Consider the following 17,204-nt stretch of genomic DNA (forward strand, 5'->3'; position numbering starts at 1 on the left):
TTCAGTGCAGATATGTACTTTGTCCTTTAGTACACAGGAGCCTTGGGATTTGCCTTTCTTTATGGGAAAATAGAGATATAATATAGTACAGAAGCCATTATCTTATATGATTTTAACTTCTCCCCCATAGATTTCAACATAATGGAATTACCACAAACATAAAACTAGCAAGATATGTGTACATGAAATCATTTTACAGGACAGTCAGTGTAGTATATTCTTTAACTTCGAAGGGCATAGTTATTAATCATCTTGACCTTTCACATTTTACTGCCCTGTTTCACAAATCAGCTTTCAATCATCCGCCCATTTTTATTTACATTCATGAAATGGTTAACTAGAGTTAGGCAATATACTATAAATCTGTGACTATCCAGCCAACCTCTCAGCTTTGTACACACTACAGAGAGCGGTATTACAGCAGCCTCTTTAGGAAAGGAACCGGTTGGACGACATGTCTCAGATGCAAATGGGGAATGAGAAGCTGTCACACAGTCTTTGAAACATTTCTGAGACCTGGGAAAGTTTCGTGTTTACGGTTGTACTGTACTGACTGCATTTAAAGGAGTCTACATGAGTAAGTATGTCTTTAAATATGCTTATTTTTACAGGATTTTATATTGAGGGTTAAATAGACACATGTTGGCTGCATTTTGTGGTGTCTTTAAAGGTGTGTCAACGCCTTAGATACTGAATGCCAAATGTTCCTTAGAAAGACATTGTGCTGTATTATTTTGCACTACACTGTAATCAAGTGTTTTATGTGTTAAGACTTTAATGTATTACTGATTCATGTGTCATAGGGTGTCACCTTGTGTTAAATAATGTCCTTTCTCTCACAGGCAGGTAGCATCACAATGGAGTTTGCGTGTGGATTTGTTTATGTGCCGCCAGCACTGAGTCAGAAGATCGGCCAAAAATCCAACGTCAACAAGCGCTCAGGTGGGATTTTATTTCAAACGCTACAGCCAGCAAAAACATTCATTTCAGATTGTCAGATGTCAAATCTCTGGGTCCACTTCACTGAAACGGCACGTGTGGATAGTAGCATGTAGATAACTCAACTGTGGTGTATCTTAAACATCAACAAATGTAAGTGTTGTGTTCAGATCCCATGGGAGAAAAAATATGCATCCATGTGTATCTAAATGTATATGTATGCATGGATGCCACAATTTACTCATTTCTAACTAAGATATACTTTTTCCGATCAATTCAATCATTTCTACATTTTGATTTATTTGTGGGCACTAATTCAATATGTTGTAGTTCACATGGGAGAGGCACTTCCACCTGCTTCAGGCACTTTCCTTTGTTGTAGAGATTTATCGAAATGAATGTGGATGTGGAGAGAATGTGGATTGAAGAGTTAATCTGCAATATGCTGACTTGGATTTGGAGGATGCTATTTACTTTATTGTAGATCAATAAGAAGTCCATGGAAATCTTCATGGTTACCAGTGGATGTCTCTATCAGAAGCAGGTGCACACTGGACTTCATGATTACATGTAGGTGGGGAAACGCTGGTATGTGTTCCTGGTTCTCTGTATATATATACTATCAACAATTAACCAGAACAATCTTAATAAATTGAGGCTACAAATTACATATTTTGTGGTTCTCTCTATGGGACTCCAGGTTTCTTAGTTGTGGGGTAAACAGGGATTAGGGCCCAACCAGGCCAACACAATCAGTTTGGTGATTTGAATATAAGACGGTACAAATAATCGCAAGAAAAGGCTCAAACTGATGTACCTGAAAATCTGCAGGTTGACAGGAAAGTTGCAGGCTTGTAGAGATTACAATTTGCGAGGTAAAAGAAATTACAAATAAAGGCAAGAAGCAATATTGACAATCTGACTTTTGGATAAGAGGATGCTTCATATTCTTTTAGATATTTTTGGGGGGCTTTTTGCCTTTAATCGGATAGGACAGGTGGAGAGTGACAGGAAAGTGGGAGAGAGAGTCGGGGTGGGATCCCGGGTCGCCGGCATACGGTGCAGGTGCCCCAGCCAGTTGCGCCACGGCTGGGGCTGATGCTTCATATTCTGACAGGATGTTCAGCGTGTGAGACGCATGTGAGCAGGTGGACAGGTGGAGAATGGCAATGGCTGCAAAGGCTTCATACAGTAGAAATGCATCAGCCTTGGGGAGGTGGAATAAGAATTGAGGCAGCTGTCATGACCGACAGTCTCAGACTCAAATAGCTTCTCTGTTGACTCACCAGTTTGAAGAAAATCCTGCAAAGAAACACAAAGCTTTACTGTTCTTGTCACTATGCCTATCATCACCACATCACCTGCTGTCAGTCCCATTCTCTGCAGGGTTTAAAAGTTATTCTGGAAAAATTTAGAAACTAACGAACACAGTGAGAGAAAGATAGAAGTGTTTCCAGGTTTCCTTTCATCCGAGCGACTGAGTGACGGCTTGGTTGGTTAAGTATGTGTTATGCAATCATTGACACACACAACCTCTGCTGTCTTTATTAGACGGAGAAATTCCTTTCAGATACTTTGCTTTTTCTCAGTAAAAGCCATCTGCCACCTGAGTCACATTTTCTTCACAGCCCAAAGGTCATCGCTGCCACCAGTTGTTTTCTCAGCGCTCACTTTCCTCTTGCAAGAAGCTGTTCTCAGATTAACAACCGCTGTATGTTTGTTTGTTATGCCTTTTAGCTCTTCTCCCTCCTGTAAACCGGATCCGTCCTTGCAGACCTCCCCCTCCTCCTCCAACAAACTCTGCACAAGCCAAATCACCGAAACCCCTCCGACCTCATCCAAAGGTTATCGAGCAGTTGGAAAAGAGCAAGGAGGTGAAGAAGGCTGTGAAGTCGACTGTTTTCTATGAAAATGCAGAATTTCACAATAAAACAGAAGCATCTATAACTCCTCCTCGCAGTATAACTCCTCCTCACACAACCCCTCCTCGTAGAACAGGTACGGTGGATGCAGCAGTATTTGTGTTAATGAATGGCTAAACAAGTGTCTGAACTCTAGTACTACCTTACAGCGGCACTTTTCTGCTCATCTTCAGGTTCATATTGGTATTTAGTGCCCCTCTCGTGAAATGTCTCCGTGCTTTAATGTTCACCTCTTTTCAACCTCTGTCTGAAACCAAAGCCCAGTCTGCTCTGATTGGTTAGCTAGCCAGCTCTGTTGTGATTGGTTAACAGCTTAGCGTTAAAGTCCCGCCCCTCAGCCTATAACGTGCAATGTGTTAGAGCACTAGCCAACAAAAGTGCGAGTGCTATTATGTGATGACACAGGTAACTTTGGGATTTTAGACTAGGCAGAGGATTTACATACACATAGACTAAGGGGCGGGACATCTCTAAGCGGTTGACTAATCCCAACAGAGCATGCCAGCTAACCAATCAGAGCAGACTGGGCTCTGGTTTCAGACAGAGGGTGAAAACAGGTGCTGAAGCACAGGCAGTATGAGAACAATAAAGAGCTTTTTGAACATTAAAGCAGGGAGACATGTCACAGGAGAGGCACAAAATACAAATATGAAAATGAGCATTAAATGTCCTCTTTAACACAGCTCTTGTCTGTTTTACGCAGCTCTTCTTCCACCACACATGAAACTATCATCCACCAACCAGACCCCTCCGTACAGCCAGCCGTTCAATCCCTCCAGCACCAACAGTCAGGAGTTTACTTACGACCTTCCAAAAAATGAGCCAGATTTAAACGCAAGTCTCTGGGACCCAAACTACTCGTACATCACACCTGAAGGCACGGGGGGCGAGGTGAAGCTGCCATCTGATACTAACAACGGCCAATCAGCCAAGGCTCTAGGTAAACAAACAACTTATTTTACTGTTTGCAATTATTTTGAAGGTACAGACAGATAATCCCAGTTAAATTCTGCTCTCAAACTTCAGTCCCACCTCTTCCTCCGAGACCTTCATTCATGAAGTCAATGCCGTTGTACTTAGTGCTGCTACCCACGCCTCAATCATCTTCCTCATCACCTCAGAAAACAGACTCGCCGCTTATCCCATCGCCTACAAGCAAAGGTAATTGCAACAGTGTCATGGTGTCAAAACATAAACACTCTTTATGTTATTTTTACACCACCAATGATTATTTTAATGCTGGTATCTCAGCAGATAAGGGGCCTCTTTCGGGAAATCCTAACGTACTTCTGGTCAGTTTAGGAAAGTTACTCTCAGAGGAAAGAGGTCAGTATTCTTTCATAATCACCATCACTCATTGATTCATTATCACCCAGCTGGTTTGATTTTCAATCCATTTGACTTATGATGACTGATGTTTTGCATATTTCCAGGGCAGACCATGCAAGGGGAACCCACGTCCTGCTCACAGTGTGGCTCTGTGCTGGACTCGGGCCATGAAAACCTGGTAACTACATGCTGTATTTCACTCCATATTTATCCTGCTACTGATAAGCTTGATTAAGAGTGATTGATTTCAAATGTGAATAATAACTGTATGTCTCCTTGTAATCACTACAAATACTGAACATGACAAGCGTAATCACTATTGATCAGAACATAATGAAACAATGGATACTGGGGCATTTCGATTGATCCAGACTGCAGGAGTTAGCCTATGGAAGCCCAGAGAAGAAGAAGAAGAAGAAGAAGAAGAAGAAGAAGAAGAAGAAGAAGAAGAAGAAGACATACTTTATTAATCCCTTACAGGGAAATTGCTTTCTCTACTCTGTTGTGTTGACACACATTAAACACACAGAGGATATACATGCACAAACACAGAGGAAATACATGCACACACAACCACATGCAGAGGAGAGGTGGCAGAGCAGAGAGGCAGCCAGGTACCCGGCGCCAAGGGAGCAGATAGAGGTTAGGTGCCTTGCTCAAGGGCACCTCGGCAGTGGCCTAGGAGGAGAACTGGCACCTCTCCAGCTTCCAGCTCACTCCATTTTTTTTTTTTTTGGTCCGATCGGGACGTGAACCGGCGACCCTTCGGTCCCAAGACCAAGTCCCTACTGACTGAGCCACTGCCGCCCCTCATTTTTTTTTTTTAAGACAAGAAAAAATAGAAAATAAAATCTGATGATCCATTATTAATACTATTTCATTTAAATATGTTAAAGAAAGTGAGAAAAAAAGGATTCATCAGGTGAATTTTTGATGTTGTAATACTAATTTCGGTCACAAGACGCTGAAGTGCATCTCTACCCCATGTTTTAAATAGGATTAAAAGCATTCATGTTTTCCTCCTTCATTTCTCCATGCATTCTAAACACATTGCACATATAGTGTGTGTTAGAAAGTTATGTATTGCTTCTTTCATGTTATTCTTTTGGCGGGAAAACATAAATTATTTTATCCCTATTTAAAACATTGGGTACTGGTGCATGTTAAGCCTCTTGTGGCCTGAATGAGAATTAAACTAACAAACAAATTGAAACAACAAAAACGTTTTGTCTCAAATCTTTAAGCAAGATAGAATATCCAGAAAAAATCAATCATAAACACAGGACAGAAAACCCCTTCATATATAAATTAGAAAATGGACGTCCAGAATAGCTTCTCACGGCTTCCGTAGCACTCAGTCAAAGTTGGTTATTTTGTCCAGCAGTGGCTCAGTCAGTAGGGGCTTGGACTGGGAATCGTAGGGTCGCCGGTTCAAGTCTCCAAACAGACATGAAATATGGAAAGTGGACTGCTACTTGGAGAGTTCCCAGTTCACCTCCTAGGCCCTGCTGTGGTGCCCTTGAACAAGGCACCGGATACCTCCAATCCCCCCTCCCCATTGCTCCCCGGGCGCTGCACAATAGCTGCCCACTGCTCCTAGTACTAGGATGGGTTAAATGCAGAGGACCAATTTCACTGTGTGTGCTCTGCTGTGTGCATGTATGTGAGTAATAAAGAGGGTTTCATCCTCCGATTCTATCTATCTTATTTCTCTGTAAAAAGTTATATTTCCTCCTTTTTTTAAACTTCAGGTAAAGGAGTGTTACTTCTGTCGGGCTTGGGAGCCACAGTCTCCTGTAACTGGTCACCGGGATGGCCTGTTTTCACTCTGTCCTGATGAAACGCCCCTGGGTGACGATGACTCTCTGCTGCTCTTTTGCATCGACATCTCGGGCTCCATGAGCATCACCGCCGAGGTAAACCCACACCGTTTGACTCTGAGGTGTTTAATGTTGATGGCATTTGTGGCAGCTGGTGATTAAATGATCACTTTCTGTTGTTTTAAGATGTCAGACGGAGAGAATGTGGTCCACAGATCCCGTCTGCAAGTGAGTTTTATTTCCATTTTCAAGTGTTGACTCAAAATGAACACAATTTTAGACTAGAACTGTAGGTCAAGTTAAAAGTGAAGCACTCCACGAAACACAAAATGATAACTTGGCTTAAAGAAATGGAAAAAGATGCTGTTTGTCTACATGCACAGCGGAGAGTCACCACAACAATAACAGCTGTACAAAGATCAGTCTGATGCCAGCGATGATAAGAAATCATTGTTTTCAAACCAGTTTGTCCAGGAGGCTGTGCTGCAGTGTGTTCAGAGACTGAGTCAACAACAACCTGACATTAGAGTGGGACTCATCACCTTCAACTATCAGGTACATGCATGAAGAAACGATCACAAGATTTAGATATTCTCCTTAAATGCAAAGGTTTCTATTTTTGTACACTGCCCGGCCAAACAAAAAGTTCACACTCTCTAATATCCGTTGGACCGCCTTTAGCTTTGATTACGGCACGCATTCGCTGTGGCATCGTTTCCACAAGCTTCTGCAATGTCACAACATTTAGTTCTGTCTTGCATTCATTTTTCGGCAAGATCTCGTACTGATGAAGGGAGATTCGGACCACTGCGCAAAGTCTTCTCCAGCACGTCCCAAAGAGTCTCAATCGGGTTCAGGTCTGGACTCTGTGGGGGCCAATCCATGTGAAAATGATGTCTCATGCTCCCTGAGCCACTCTTTCACAATTTGAGCCCGATGGATCCTGGCATTGTCCTCTTGGAACATGCCCGTGCCATCAGGGAAGAACAAATCCATTGATGGAAGAGACATTAAAAACACATGTTAGAATATGCACATAAAAGTGAACACACAGAAGTAAACATCAATAAACTAAATCCAATAATAAAGTTTAAATAATTCAAGAGGTCATGTTGGAATTGGTCCAGAAATTGGCCCAGAAAGTTATCCCTGCTGCTTTCCTTCACCCGCTGCTGTCTGTGTTCACAGGTGACGATGCATGGAAACGAGATTTTCACGTCACACTCTCTGAGCGGTCCAGAGTTGATTGAGAGCAACTTCCTGAAAGAGGCTGCAGCCAGTTTCCCCACTCCTCCTCCTCTCTCACAGACCAGGGACTACTTACAGAAACAAGTTATGGGGTAAAGAGCAAAAGAAGCAAAGATTTGCTGTACAGTCAGTTGTTTGGTGCTTTATTATATAATGTTTGTTTTTCCTCTTGTTGAAAGATTATCTGAAGGCGGGACAACGGCTCTCGGGCCAGCTGCTCTCCTCTCCATTGCAATAGCCTCCAGACAGCCGGGTTCCAAGGTAAGTCTGGTACTAGTCAGACCCCTATACTGTGTATTTGTATCACTGTTACTCGTTTACACGTGTGAAAAGTGGTGGAAAGTAACTAAGTATATTTTCTCAAGTACTGTACTTACAGTATGTACATGTCTTGATTTTATACATAACATAAAAAATGGAACGATGATCTTAATGAAATGTAATGAATAATTAGCTGCTTTAATACAATTATTGTATACAACTGTGTACACTTGCATATATATATATATATATATATTATTAATAATAATATAGTGTATGATAGTAGGGGATACCTTTCTTCATTGCTTTTACTTTAACGTAATACAAGTTCCTGATTTTTCTCAAATAATTTTACCTAAGTAACATTAAATGCATTATTTTAATATTGTGTTATTTTCTCTGATTTTTAAATGTGTCTTGTATCTGAAAACAACACACTACTGACCTGCTATCCCTGCTGATCTTGAAGGTGATTATCTGTACAGATGGGAAGGCCAACACAGACTTGGGGAATCTGGAGGTGGAGGATCTTGACGCTCACACCCTCCTCTCATCCACCATCTTCTACCAGGAGCTCGGGCTCTACGCTGCCAATCAGGGGTCTGTACACATCCAATCCTCAATGTAAAAATAGATCATAAACTGTGGAAAAAACAACTGTAGACAGATGTGTGTGCTCCTGACAAATGTGCTGGGCTGTAATGAATGTCACACTGATATTTCATTGTTCCTTTAGTGTGACCGTGTCTGTGCTGTCGATCGAGGGAACAGACTGCAGGCTGGATGAGCTGGGGAGACTGGCTGATCGCACCGGAGGGACAGTAGGATGCTTCAACATTAGTCAGATTTTTGAATCCTACTGTTTTTCTTTTAATGTATTTTTTTGCTCATCAAACCTTGTTATGCTTGTGTTTCGTCCCTAAGGTGGTGATAGCCAGCCCCAACAAGCTGCACTCAGAGTTCGAAAACATTATCGAGAACAGGACGATAGCTACACACTGCACCGTCACACTACTGCTGCCACAATCACTGTAAGAGCTGCACTGAATTTTTAGTTTGTACTATTTTATTTATTATATTTTATTTTGTTTGTTTTATTTTGTGTCATTTAATTTAATTGGATTTTATTTGATACACTTGTGTATTTTTAACTTAATTAATTAATTATTTTAGTACAATTTAATATTACTATTATTATTATTATTATTATTATTATTATTATTATTACTATTATTATTATTATTATTATTATTATTATATTATTATTACTATTATTATTATTACTATTATTATTATTACTATTATTATTATTACTATTATTATTATTATTACTATTATTATTATTATTATTACTATTATTATTATTATTATTACTATTATTATTATTATTATTATTATTATTATTATTATTATTATTATTATTATTATTTATTTATTCATTTATTTTATTTCCTTTTCTGTGTAAGGCAATAATTAGCTTCTAAAAGAACATCTTCACTGCATATACCTTCAATACAAATATTTGTAGATTCATCACCTGTGGTTTATTTTGCACATGAATGCAGTTTAAATTATGACCAAACACTGGCTGATGTTCTCCTTTGTTCCAGGCGCATGAGAGGAGAGAGGGAGGCCAGACACAAAGTGATCAGAGAGGTGGGGAACGTGGATCCGGACACAGAGATCACCTTGCAGTTTGGAGCCAGCGAACAGGACACAGAGGGTGAGAAACAGCTGGTACAGTTTGCCAATGGTAGTTAGTTTGACATGCATGACATCGATGTATTATTTAAGATTAATTTTACTGTTATTAAAACTAACATGTTAGAGCATTTTGGTTTGACCCAATTTGGGATTCCCACTTTAAACTGCATCAGTACTAAAGAACTTGGTCAAATCATCTAAATCAGTGGTTCCCAACCTGTGGTCCGCGGACCCCTAGTGGGCCGCGAAGGCATTGCAAGTGGGCCGCCAAATAATTTGCAAAACATTATATACATTTTTTAATTAATTCATTTAATTAAAAAAATACAAACATAATGTTGTTTTTTTTTCTAAACTTAAAATGAAAGTTGATGGGAACTTTCCCGCGGGACCACATTGATAATGCGTCTGATTGGTCGGTTTCGGTAAAAAAAAGAAGAAAAAAAAAGCTAAAACTATCCAAGTGTATAAGTAAGGGGTAATGTGCAGCGAGGCGGTCATTATGGGGAAAGAACACCCGACAGGCTGATCAGGGAGCCCGACGCGAAGCGATCTCTTGCTCCTGGCTGAGCCTACATGCTGCATTCACAGCATTTTTTTAGGCCTATTAATTTAATGCACTTGTTTTGATGTTTGGGTTTTTTCTACACCATTGTATGTGTGATTTACCTCACTACATCTGATGCGTGTAACATATGTGCAATTGTTATAAGAATGCATTGCGGACATTTTTTGTATTCTTAAGTGGGCCCTGAGTCGAAAAAGGTTGGGAACCGCCGATCCAAGTATATTGTGTGTTTTCTTATGTGTTAAGTGTCAAAGGAAAAAACCCTGACCTCTAAATGTGTTTTTGTTCTTCTCTCCAGTGTTGGCGCCGGCCTCTGGCAGCCGTGTGTCCATCCAGCTGCAGATCAGGTACCGTCAGAGGAGAGGACGGATGATGCTCAGAGTGATCACTGCAGACCGAGACGTTACTGATGACAGGTGATACAGACGTTTCCATAATAACCCAGCTTCTCTTACTTTTGGGGTATGAGATTACATCATGCCAATGAGCTGCATGCTTATGGCATACTCCTCGTAATCTTAAACAAGTCCTTATCTTCTAAAATCTTTAATCAACGAGGCGTCTTCACCCTGAGGACAACAATTGTAGATGTATTATTTTATTCCAATCTCAGTAAACCCTCAGACAGAACAGACTGCCTGTAGCTGAGAAACTGGAGCCTTCACATCATGCAGAAATGAGTGCACCATTTTCCCCTTCTAACATTTTGTCACTCAGTAAACGAACCTCTCAACTCTGTCTGCCTGCTTCATATTCCCCATGAAGGTCGTGCAATTCATATTCTGAGCGGATACAAAGTGGCCCCCGTCTGTGTGTGTTTGTACATAATACAATGGCAAAGCTGCAGCGGTAAATGTTGAGAAGCACTCTCATGATAAAAGTGTGTGTCTCTTCCTCCTCAGCGCGGCAGCCCTGTCCTCCCTCTCTCTGGCCATCATTCAGCTCAACTCGTCACAGGCCAGCGCTGCTCTGGCTGTCAGAGGACGCTTCCTCGACGCCAGGAGGGAAGGAGAGCTGCAGAGGAAGTTGATCGAGAGAGCCATGTGAGGGACGGGATGTAGGGATGTAGGGTAACTCTGACGTGTGGGCAACGGGTAGAACAAGAGCTGCTTAATGCTCGATAAATGAAAGGAAGTCAAGTCCTATTGTGCAAGTGAAATTAAAAAGAGGAATAAGAAAAGCATCAAATGCTATGATCAAGTATGGATTTAGATGTACCATGATTATTACCTGAAACTGGTCACACTGTTTACTGTTGTCAAAGCCTTCTAAGAAAAAAGGATATCAGTGAAATGGCAGTGTGTCTACGACCCTTGACAAACAAACTGGGTGGATCAGTAATAAAGTAGTGCATCATATAATTGAATTATATAACGTATACATGAATGCTAGATCTTTATTAGGTGCAGTTTTCTTTAGGCTGCTGATACTGTTCTTAAAGTGAGTCTGTTTGTTTGCAGAGAGCATAATAGCAGTGCAGAGGACCATCAAATATACCAGGAATGGGTTAAAACCATGGAGCCTATATACAACAACATACATAACTTCACACGGGTAAGTTTATACAGTGTTTTTAGTCTCTGTTCGTTAAAATGTCAAAATGTAACTTTATTCTTTTGTTTTTCCAGAGAAAATCAGTTGATTCCGACTCACAGGTAATCCCTTTCATGTCCTTGTAAATTACAATGTTCATTACTTGAATACTTTTCTGGTTTTGCATAACTTCTCTTCCTTTTATTCTCCTCCCACCAGTCTCTAACAGACGCTGGTGCAGCGCTTCTCTACGCCATGAAGCACAGCAACAGGAAGTCCATCTCGCTGAAGAATAAACAGAAACTCTAGCCAACAGTCAGCCTCCACCTTTCATCTCGTTGGAAGCAACTCAAGACACGAATGGAAAGGATAAATACTGCAGCTTGACTTTGACTGACTTATCTGGCTGAATGAATATCCCAATATAAATAATGTATTACAGCGTATCAACATAAAACACGGTCATAAAGAGACTCATTTCTCAGAGCAGAAACCCAGAGGAACTCGGCCAGGACAGAGTTCCCAGACACCGACCTCCTAAGCGTTAGAAAGCCTCAAATGTCCAGTAGCCAAAATCAAACAAAACAATTCTATAGGCCTACAGGTCATTTTAGGATACCGTCAATCACAGATACTGGCAAGGCCATGTTCAAAACAAAAGTTTGAAATCACACTTACCAGCTCTGATGATGTGTTGTTATCCTGCTGACAACGCAAATGTGTGGTGGAAACTTCTGAAGCAATGGAAACGAAACAGAGAGACGCTGAGAGCAGGAACTGATGGCAAAAAATTGACAAATGACAAAAACCAAATGCTTACTTATTTTGGGTTTTTTTCCCCCGTTTTTTTGAAACAGCATATGTCCAAAAAGAAAATGCTCAAAAACGAATGCTGAGTAGGGGTTACGCCCTCTCTCTCTCCAGCTCCTTAGCTTCCTTCAGCAACTCAGAAAAAGTCAGGTTTCGGTTTTTCGCACCTGTCTCTGTAGTTCTTTCTTCAGAGGCCTAGTTTGCAGGCCGGGTATCATCTAATCCCTCAGTGTGTGTATTAGATGTGCAGAACCATCTGGCTCAGCAGCCCCCCACCTTTGAAAAGCTTCTCTTAACCGAAGGCTCAAATCTGCTAGTGTCTCCCCAACACCTTGATTAAGGTTAAAGAAAGCCGTGCGGGCCCCGGCCGTGGTGCAACTGGCTGGGGCACCTGCACCGTACACCTGCAACCCGGGTTCGATTCCCGACTCGTGGTCCTTTCTGGATCCCACCCCGACTCTCCCACTTTCCTGTCACTCTCCACTGTCCTATCCGATTAAAGGCAAAAAGCCCCCCCAAAATATGTTCAAAACAAAACAAAAAAAAGAAAGTCATGCGGAGATCCGCTGGTGAGGCACGCCCTCTATCCAGACCTCAAAGAAAGTCACATATTTTATTGGCAGGCTGAAGACTGCAGACTGCACTCGGCTTTCTCAATAAAACAGAAGACCCATGCTTTGTCAAACAGTTGATTTGTGAGCCAGGTTTCTCCAGATGCTGATGTACAGTCTAAATAAAGAAACTGCTGATGCTGTGCAGTGTGCATGAGTGTGAATTTGACCACTTACCAAAACATTGGAAACCCTGACTCAGAAACACCATCAGCAGCTAACACTAATCCTGTGGAGTCAGCAAAAACACAGCACTCAACTATAGTTTTAATTATGAGAATGCTCGTTATACTTCCTATTCCACTACCTTTTGGAGGCAGATGTTCTTCCCCTAAAATCTATTTAATAACTTGAGTTATGAGTTACAGATTTGCACCTTTGTAAGCTACAATATTCAATCATGTTATCACTGAATACAATTACATATTATAAATATACAGTATATGATTCTGAAATGGGCCATTCTACAAAATTAGTCCTTTTTGTACTTTTTCAGGTAACGTTTCAGGCAACCAGGTATTTTGAATCAAAAACAAAGTACTTAAGTGTGATAATATACTCGAGACGGATCATGCCCCTTTCAATCCAGTTTATACCGTACAGTGTGTTTGTCTTTTCAACTGTGAAGTGAATACAGCTTAAGACATGTTTTGTTTTATCGGGATCTGAGTATAAATGTAACAAAATACTGTAAAGTTCAAACTGAATCTTGAAGATTTCAACACAAAGTGTTTTAATTTTGCTGCTTTGTGAAATACATGTTTCTCCATGTTTAAATGGGATGTAGGTTGCAGTGCAGAAACACAAAGGAAAGCTTTGAAGCAACACGGATGCATTACGCATGTTCATTTTAGCATTCAGAAATGTCAGTGAATGTACAGATTGCACCTATGGATTGAAGCGTGTCTTAATGTACTTCCAGGTACCTAAGGTGTCATTAATGGAAGTAAAGTGTGCAGCAGTAAGAGCTCACCTTTTATAGCTGCAGCCCGCTAATGGAAAACTACGGTTTTGCACGCAACCCTTTATGGCTGCATGAAATGTCAGAGTCTTCAGTGTTCAGACCAGATTATGTGTTGATTCAACTTTCAAATAACTTTCCTATTTATGCATAGGGTATAAGCACACCTAGAAGCCACCAAAAAAACACTAAAACAGTACTTCTTTTAAACACATTACACATTTTTTATTTGGTATAAAAATGTAGTTAATCCAATGTAGTGTTGGACTGCCACCAGCTTTCTTTTCTTTTACTTGACCATTTTTGTAATATTAGTTATATTTACAAAGTGAAACAGTTACAAATTCTTCGCTCGATGTGAACTCAAAGCATTTAACACAGGCTTTAAAATTATTATAAAAGATATTTACCTGAAATCAAAACATATTAAGTGATCAGAATACATTTTAGATTACAACACATTAGATAATTACATAGTAGGCTCCTTAATAGTGGAGTACATATTTTAAAACACGTCTTTCCAATAACACGACAAAGCAAAACTGAGACGATTTACGTGAAGGAGACTCGAATATGAGCTTTTTTGAACAAAAACTTAATTAGACCTGTCATCTAAAAAGATTTAAGGCCACTGGATAAATAGGAATGAAATAAAGAATCCTAGACAGTAAAATAAAAGTTTAATGGCCCTCTTCTTTGACTAGGTACTCCGGCAGAGTCTGAAAAGCCGTCACAGGTACGGTCACAGGAACGGTCAGGGATATGGTGCTGGGTTCAACAGTGGAGGAGGAAACCTCACTGGGGGGAGGAGGAGAAGGAAGTGGGTCGGTGTGAATAATGTTTATGTCATTGAGTTGTGTGGTGGCCGGGGCGGCGTCTGCATGAGTCCGTAAATGCTTGCGAAGGTAGGCAGCGAACAGGAAAGCTTTGCCACAGTGTGGGCAGCTGTGGGGTTTGCTGGTGGAGTGTATCTTCTGGTGTTTACGCAGTCCAGATTTATTGAGGAAGCCTTTGCCGCAGCTGTCGCAGACGTGAGGCCTCGGCTTTGGATGCTGCTTCTCGTGCTCCTGCAGGTCTGCCAGCTGTGCAAACTCTGCCTGGCAGCTCTCACAGACGTGCGAGCCCATCGGCGTGATTTTGGCAACAGTCGGAGGGGTGGAATCGATGGAGTGGAGATTCTCATGGGCCTGAACTTCCTCCCAGCTGCCAAATGTAGCATCGCAGTGAGTGCAGGAGAACTGAGGGAGAGTTGTGTGGGCAGTGAAGCCTGAAGCTGACCCGGCCTCTGTCTCTTGTTGTTGTTGTTGTTGTTGTTGCTGCTGTTGTTGCTGTTGTTGCTGCTGCTGCTCAGAATGCTCAGCTAGGTGAGTCCTCTCATGTTTGCGCAGGCTTGAGGAAACCACAAAGGACTTGAGACACTCCTCACATTTGAAAGGCCTCTCCCCAGAGTGCACACGCCGGTGCTTGTTGAGGCTGGAGCGCTCTGCAAATGACTTGTCACACTCTGTGCAGGAAAAGGGCCGAAGACCCGTGTGGACGAGCATGTGGCGCCGCAGATCCCAGGACGCTACGAAGGCCTTGTCGCAGCTCTGGCACTTGTAAGGTCGCTCTCCAGAGTGAACGCGCTCGTGCACGGCCAGATCAGCGGGCTGCCTGAACCTCTTGGAGCATTTATCGCAGGGGTACGGCTTGAAACCCAGGTGAGCCCGCTGGTGGCGCCGAAAACTGGAGGGGTCGGAAAACATCTTGCCACACTGCGGGCAGAGGAAGGGTTTCTCTCCAGAGTGCGTGCGGAGGTGAGACTGGTAGGAGGAGAGCTGGGTGAAGCCTTTGCCACACTGCTCGCATTGATAGGGTTTGTTCTGGGAGTGGATGCGCTGATGGCAGGCAAGAGAGGAGGAGCGGGAGAAGGCTTTTCCACAGTCTGAGCACAGGAAGGGTTTCTCTCCAGTGTGCGAGCGCTCGTGGTTCTTCAGGTCCTTCAGCTCTGTGTACGTTTTCCCGCATTCATCACAGGCGTACGGCCGATGACCTTGGTGGTTCCTTCTGTGTTTTCGAAACACAGAGGGATCTGCAAAACTCTTGCCGCACTCAGCACAGAAGTATGGTTTTTCTCCTGTGTGAGAGCGCATATGCACCTTTAATTTAGACAGGGTGGGGTAGCTCTTTGAGCACTGACGGCAGGAGTAAGGACGCTCCCCGCTGTGCTGTGTCATGTGGATCCTCAGGCATATAGCTTGCATAAAGGCCTTACCACACTCTGTGCATACGAATGGTTTCTCCCCAGTGTGAGAGCGGCTATGGTTGCGTAGCTCTGTGGGTGTCTTATAAGCCTTGTGACAGTCGGGACACTGAAAGGGGCGCTGGGCCGAGTGGGTACGCTCGTGCTTTGAAAGTTGAGCCTTGCTCGAGAACGTTTTCGTACACTGCGAGCACGAGTGTTGAGGCTGACCGTCCTTTACATGTGCCGAAAGCTTGTGGCTCCGCAGCGCCGACAGACTCCTGAAAGTCTCCGTGCATGCAGAGCATTTGAAGGAAGGTTTGGATTTTGGAGGCCTGCCTCTTCCACGTTTTTTTGTAGGCTGATCCATCACCAGCTCTTCATCTTGTTGGCTGTCTTCATCCTGTGCAGGAGGGGTGTACTGCTCTGCAAGAGGGGGGCTCCCAGGCTGAGGAGAGGCCATCTTTATAACTGCAGAAAAATAAATGTGTATTAGTTATGTAAATAAACAGATCATTAGCAGCATAAGGAGATGAGGCTGTTTTTCCATTGACATCAAAGTCTTATGACAGATGAATTAGAATGGATGATTTTTCTGTGACTGTTGCCCACAAAATAATCTGAATAATAACATAATAATAGAAATATGTGGGTGTGCATTCAATCACAAAATGGCTGGCATTAGGACCTCAGGGACAATAAGCTAACCGCTTTGATGCCAGAGGAAGTCGGCGATGCAATGACACAGATCACACTGTCTGAATGACTGACATGTGCCCGACCCCGCGAGAGGATCAAAGATCACGAGTCAGTGCGACGCTGTTAACAACAGGATACGATATGTATGTATTCATGTTCGCTTAGCCCTCTCTAGCTAAACACTTTAACACACTCAAAATGGCTGGCTTTAGGACCGGCTGCAGCAATTCTCTCCACAGTGTCGTCATCATCATGGTTATGCGGGACGGATTTTGCTAACATTAAGCCGCATTTTTTGGCTGTTGTGTTCATGAGAAAAATAAGAGGGCTTTCTTACCTTGATCAGGGCATTAAAAGCTGAACGAGTGCCCGGAAAAGCGTCTCGGTACACGGCTGCTTTTACTGTGAGACACGGGGATTGACTGTCTGCAGGGCGGGGGACGGCTCTAGGACCATGATGACGAAAGCTCTCAGCAAACCAAGTGTGTAACAATTTAATGCGTTTAATGGTAACAAAATATCTAAATGAGGCACATCATTTTATCAGGCACACCTTGATAATTCACGGTAGAAAGAAT

The 17,204-nt window shown here is 42.3% G+C and overlaps 2 protein-coding genes across 3 annotated transcripts; one reads left to right on the top strand and one right to left on the bottom strand.

Annotated features, from left to right (window-relative positions):
• The first annotated feature begins 384 nt into the window (after nt 1-384).
• On the top strand, nt 385-12,888 carry LOC134870540 (circularly permutated Ras protein 1-like). Of its 2 annotated transcripts, none has more exons than XM_063892735.1 (21): nt 385-577; nt 843-942; nt 2,677-2,937; nt 3,565-3,801; nt 3,888-4,022; nt 4,113-4,187; nt 4,295-4,368; nt 5,942-6,106; nt 6,197-6,238; nt 6,476-6,565; nt 7,199-7,350; nt 7,438-7,519; nt 7,989-8,119; nt 8,256-8,340; nt 8,444-8,550; nt 9,130-9,242; nt 10,090-10,207; nt 10,694-10,834; nt 11,252-11,345; nt 11,420-11,446; nt 11,544-12,888. In XM_063892735.1, exons 2-21 carry the CDS (start codon nt 858-860, stop codon nt 11,631-11,633), a joined length of 2,304 nt encoding a protein of 767 aa, XP_063748805.1. In that variant the 5' UTR covers nt 385-577; nt 843-857; the 3' UTR covers nt 11,634-12,888. The 2 variants fall into 2 exon arrangements, with proteins under 2 accessions (XP_063748805.1, XP_063748806.1); XM_063892736.1 differs by having other exon boundaries at nt 4,116-4,187.
• A 1,018-nt stretch (nt 12,889-13,906) lies between these two features.
• znf668 (zinc finger protein 668) lies at nt 13,907-17,203 on the bottom strand. The gene is made up of 2 exons (XM_063892737.1): nt 16,964-17,203; nt 13,907-16,398 (listed from the first exon to the last, which is right to left on the bottom strand). The coding sequence occupies exon 2, from the start codon at nt 16,388-16,390 to the stop codon at nt 14,387-14,389; it is 2,004 nt and encodes a 667-aa protein (XP_063748807.1). The 5' UTR covers nt 16,391-16,398; nt 16,964-17,203; the 3' UTR covers nt 13,907-14,386.
• Between the last annotated feature and the right edge of the window lies 1 nt (nt 17,204).

Source organism: Eleginops maclovinus, chromosome 10, assembly GCF_036324505.1.
Source record: "Eleginops maclovinus isolate JMC-PN-2008 ecotype Puerto Natales chromosome 10, JC_Emac_rtc_rv5, whole genome shotgun sequence".
Taxonomy (NCBI): Eukaryota; Metazoa; Chordata; class Actinopteri; order Perciformes; family Eleginopidae; genus Eleginops; species Eleginops maclovinus.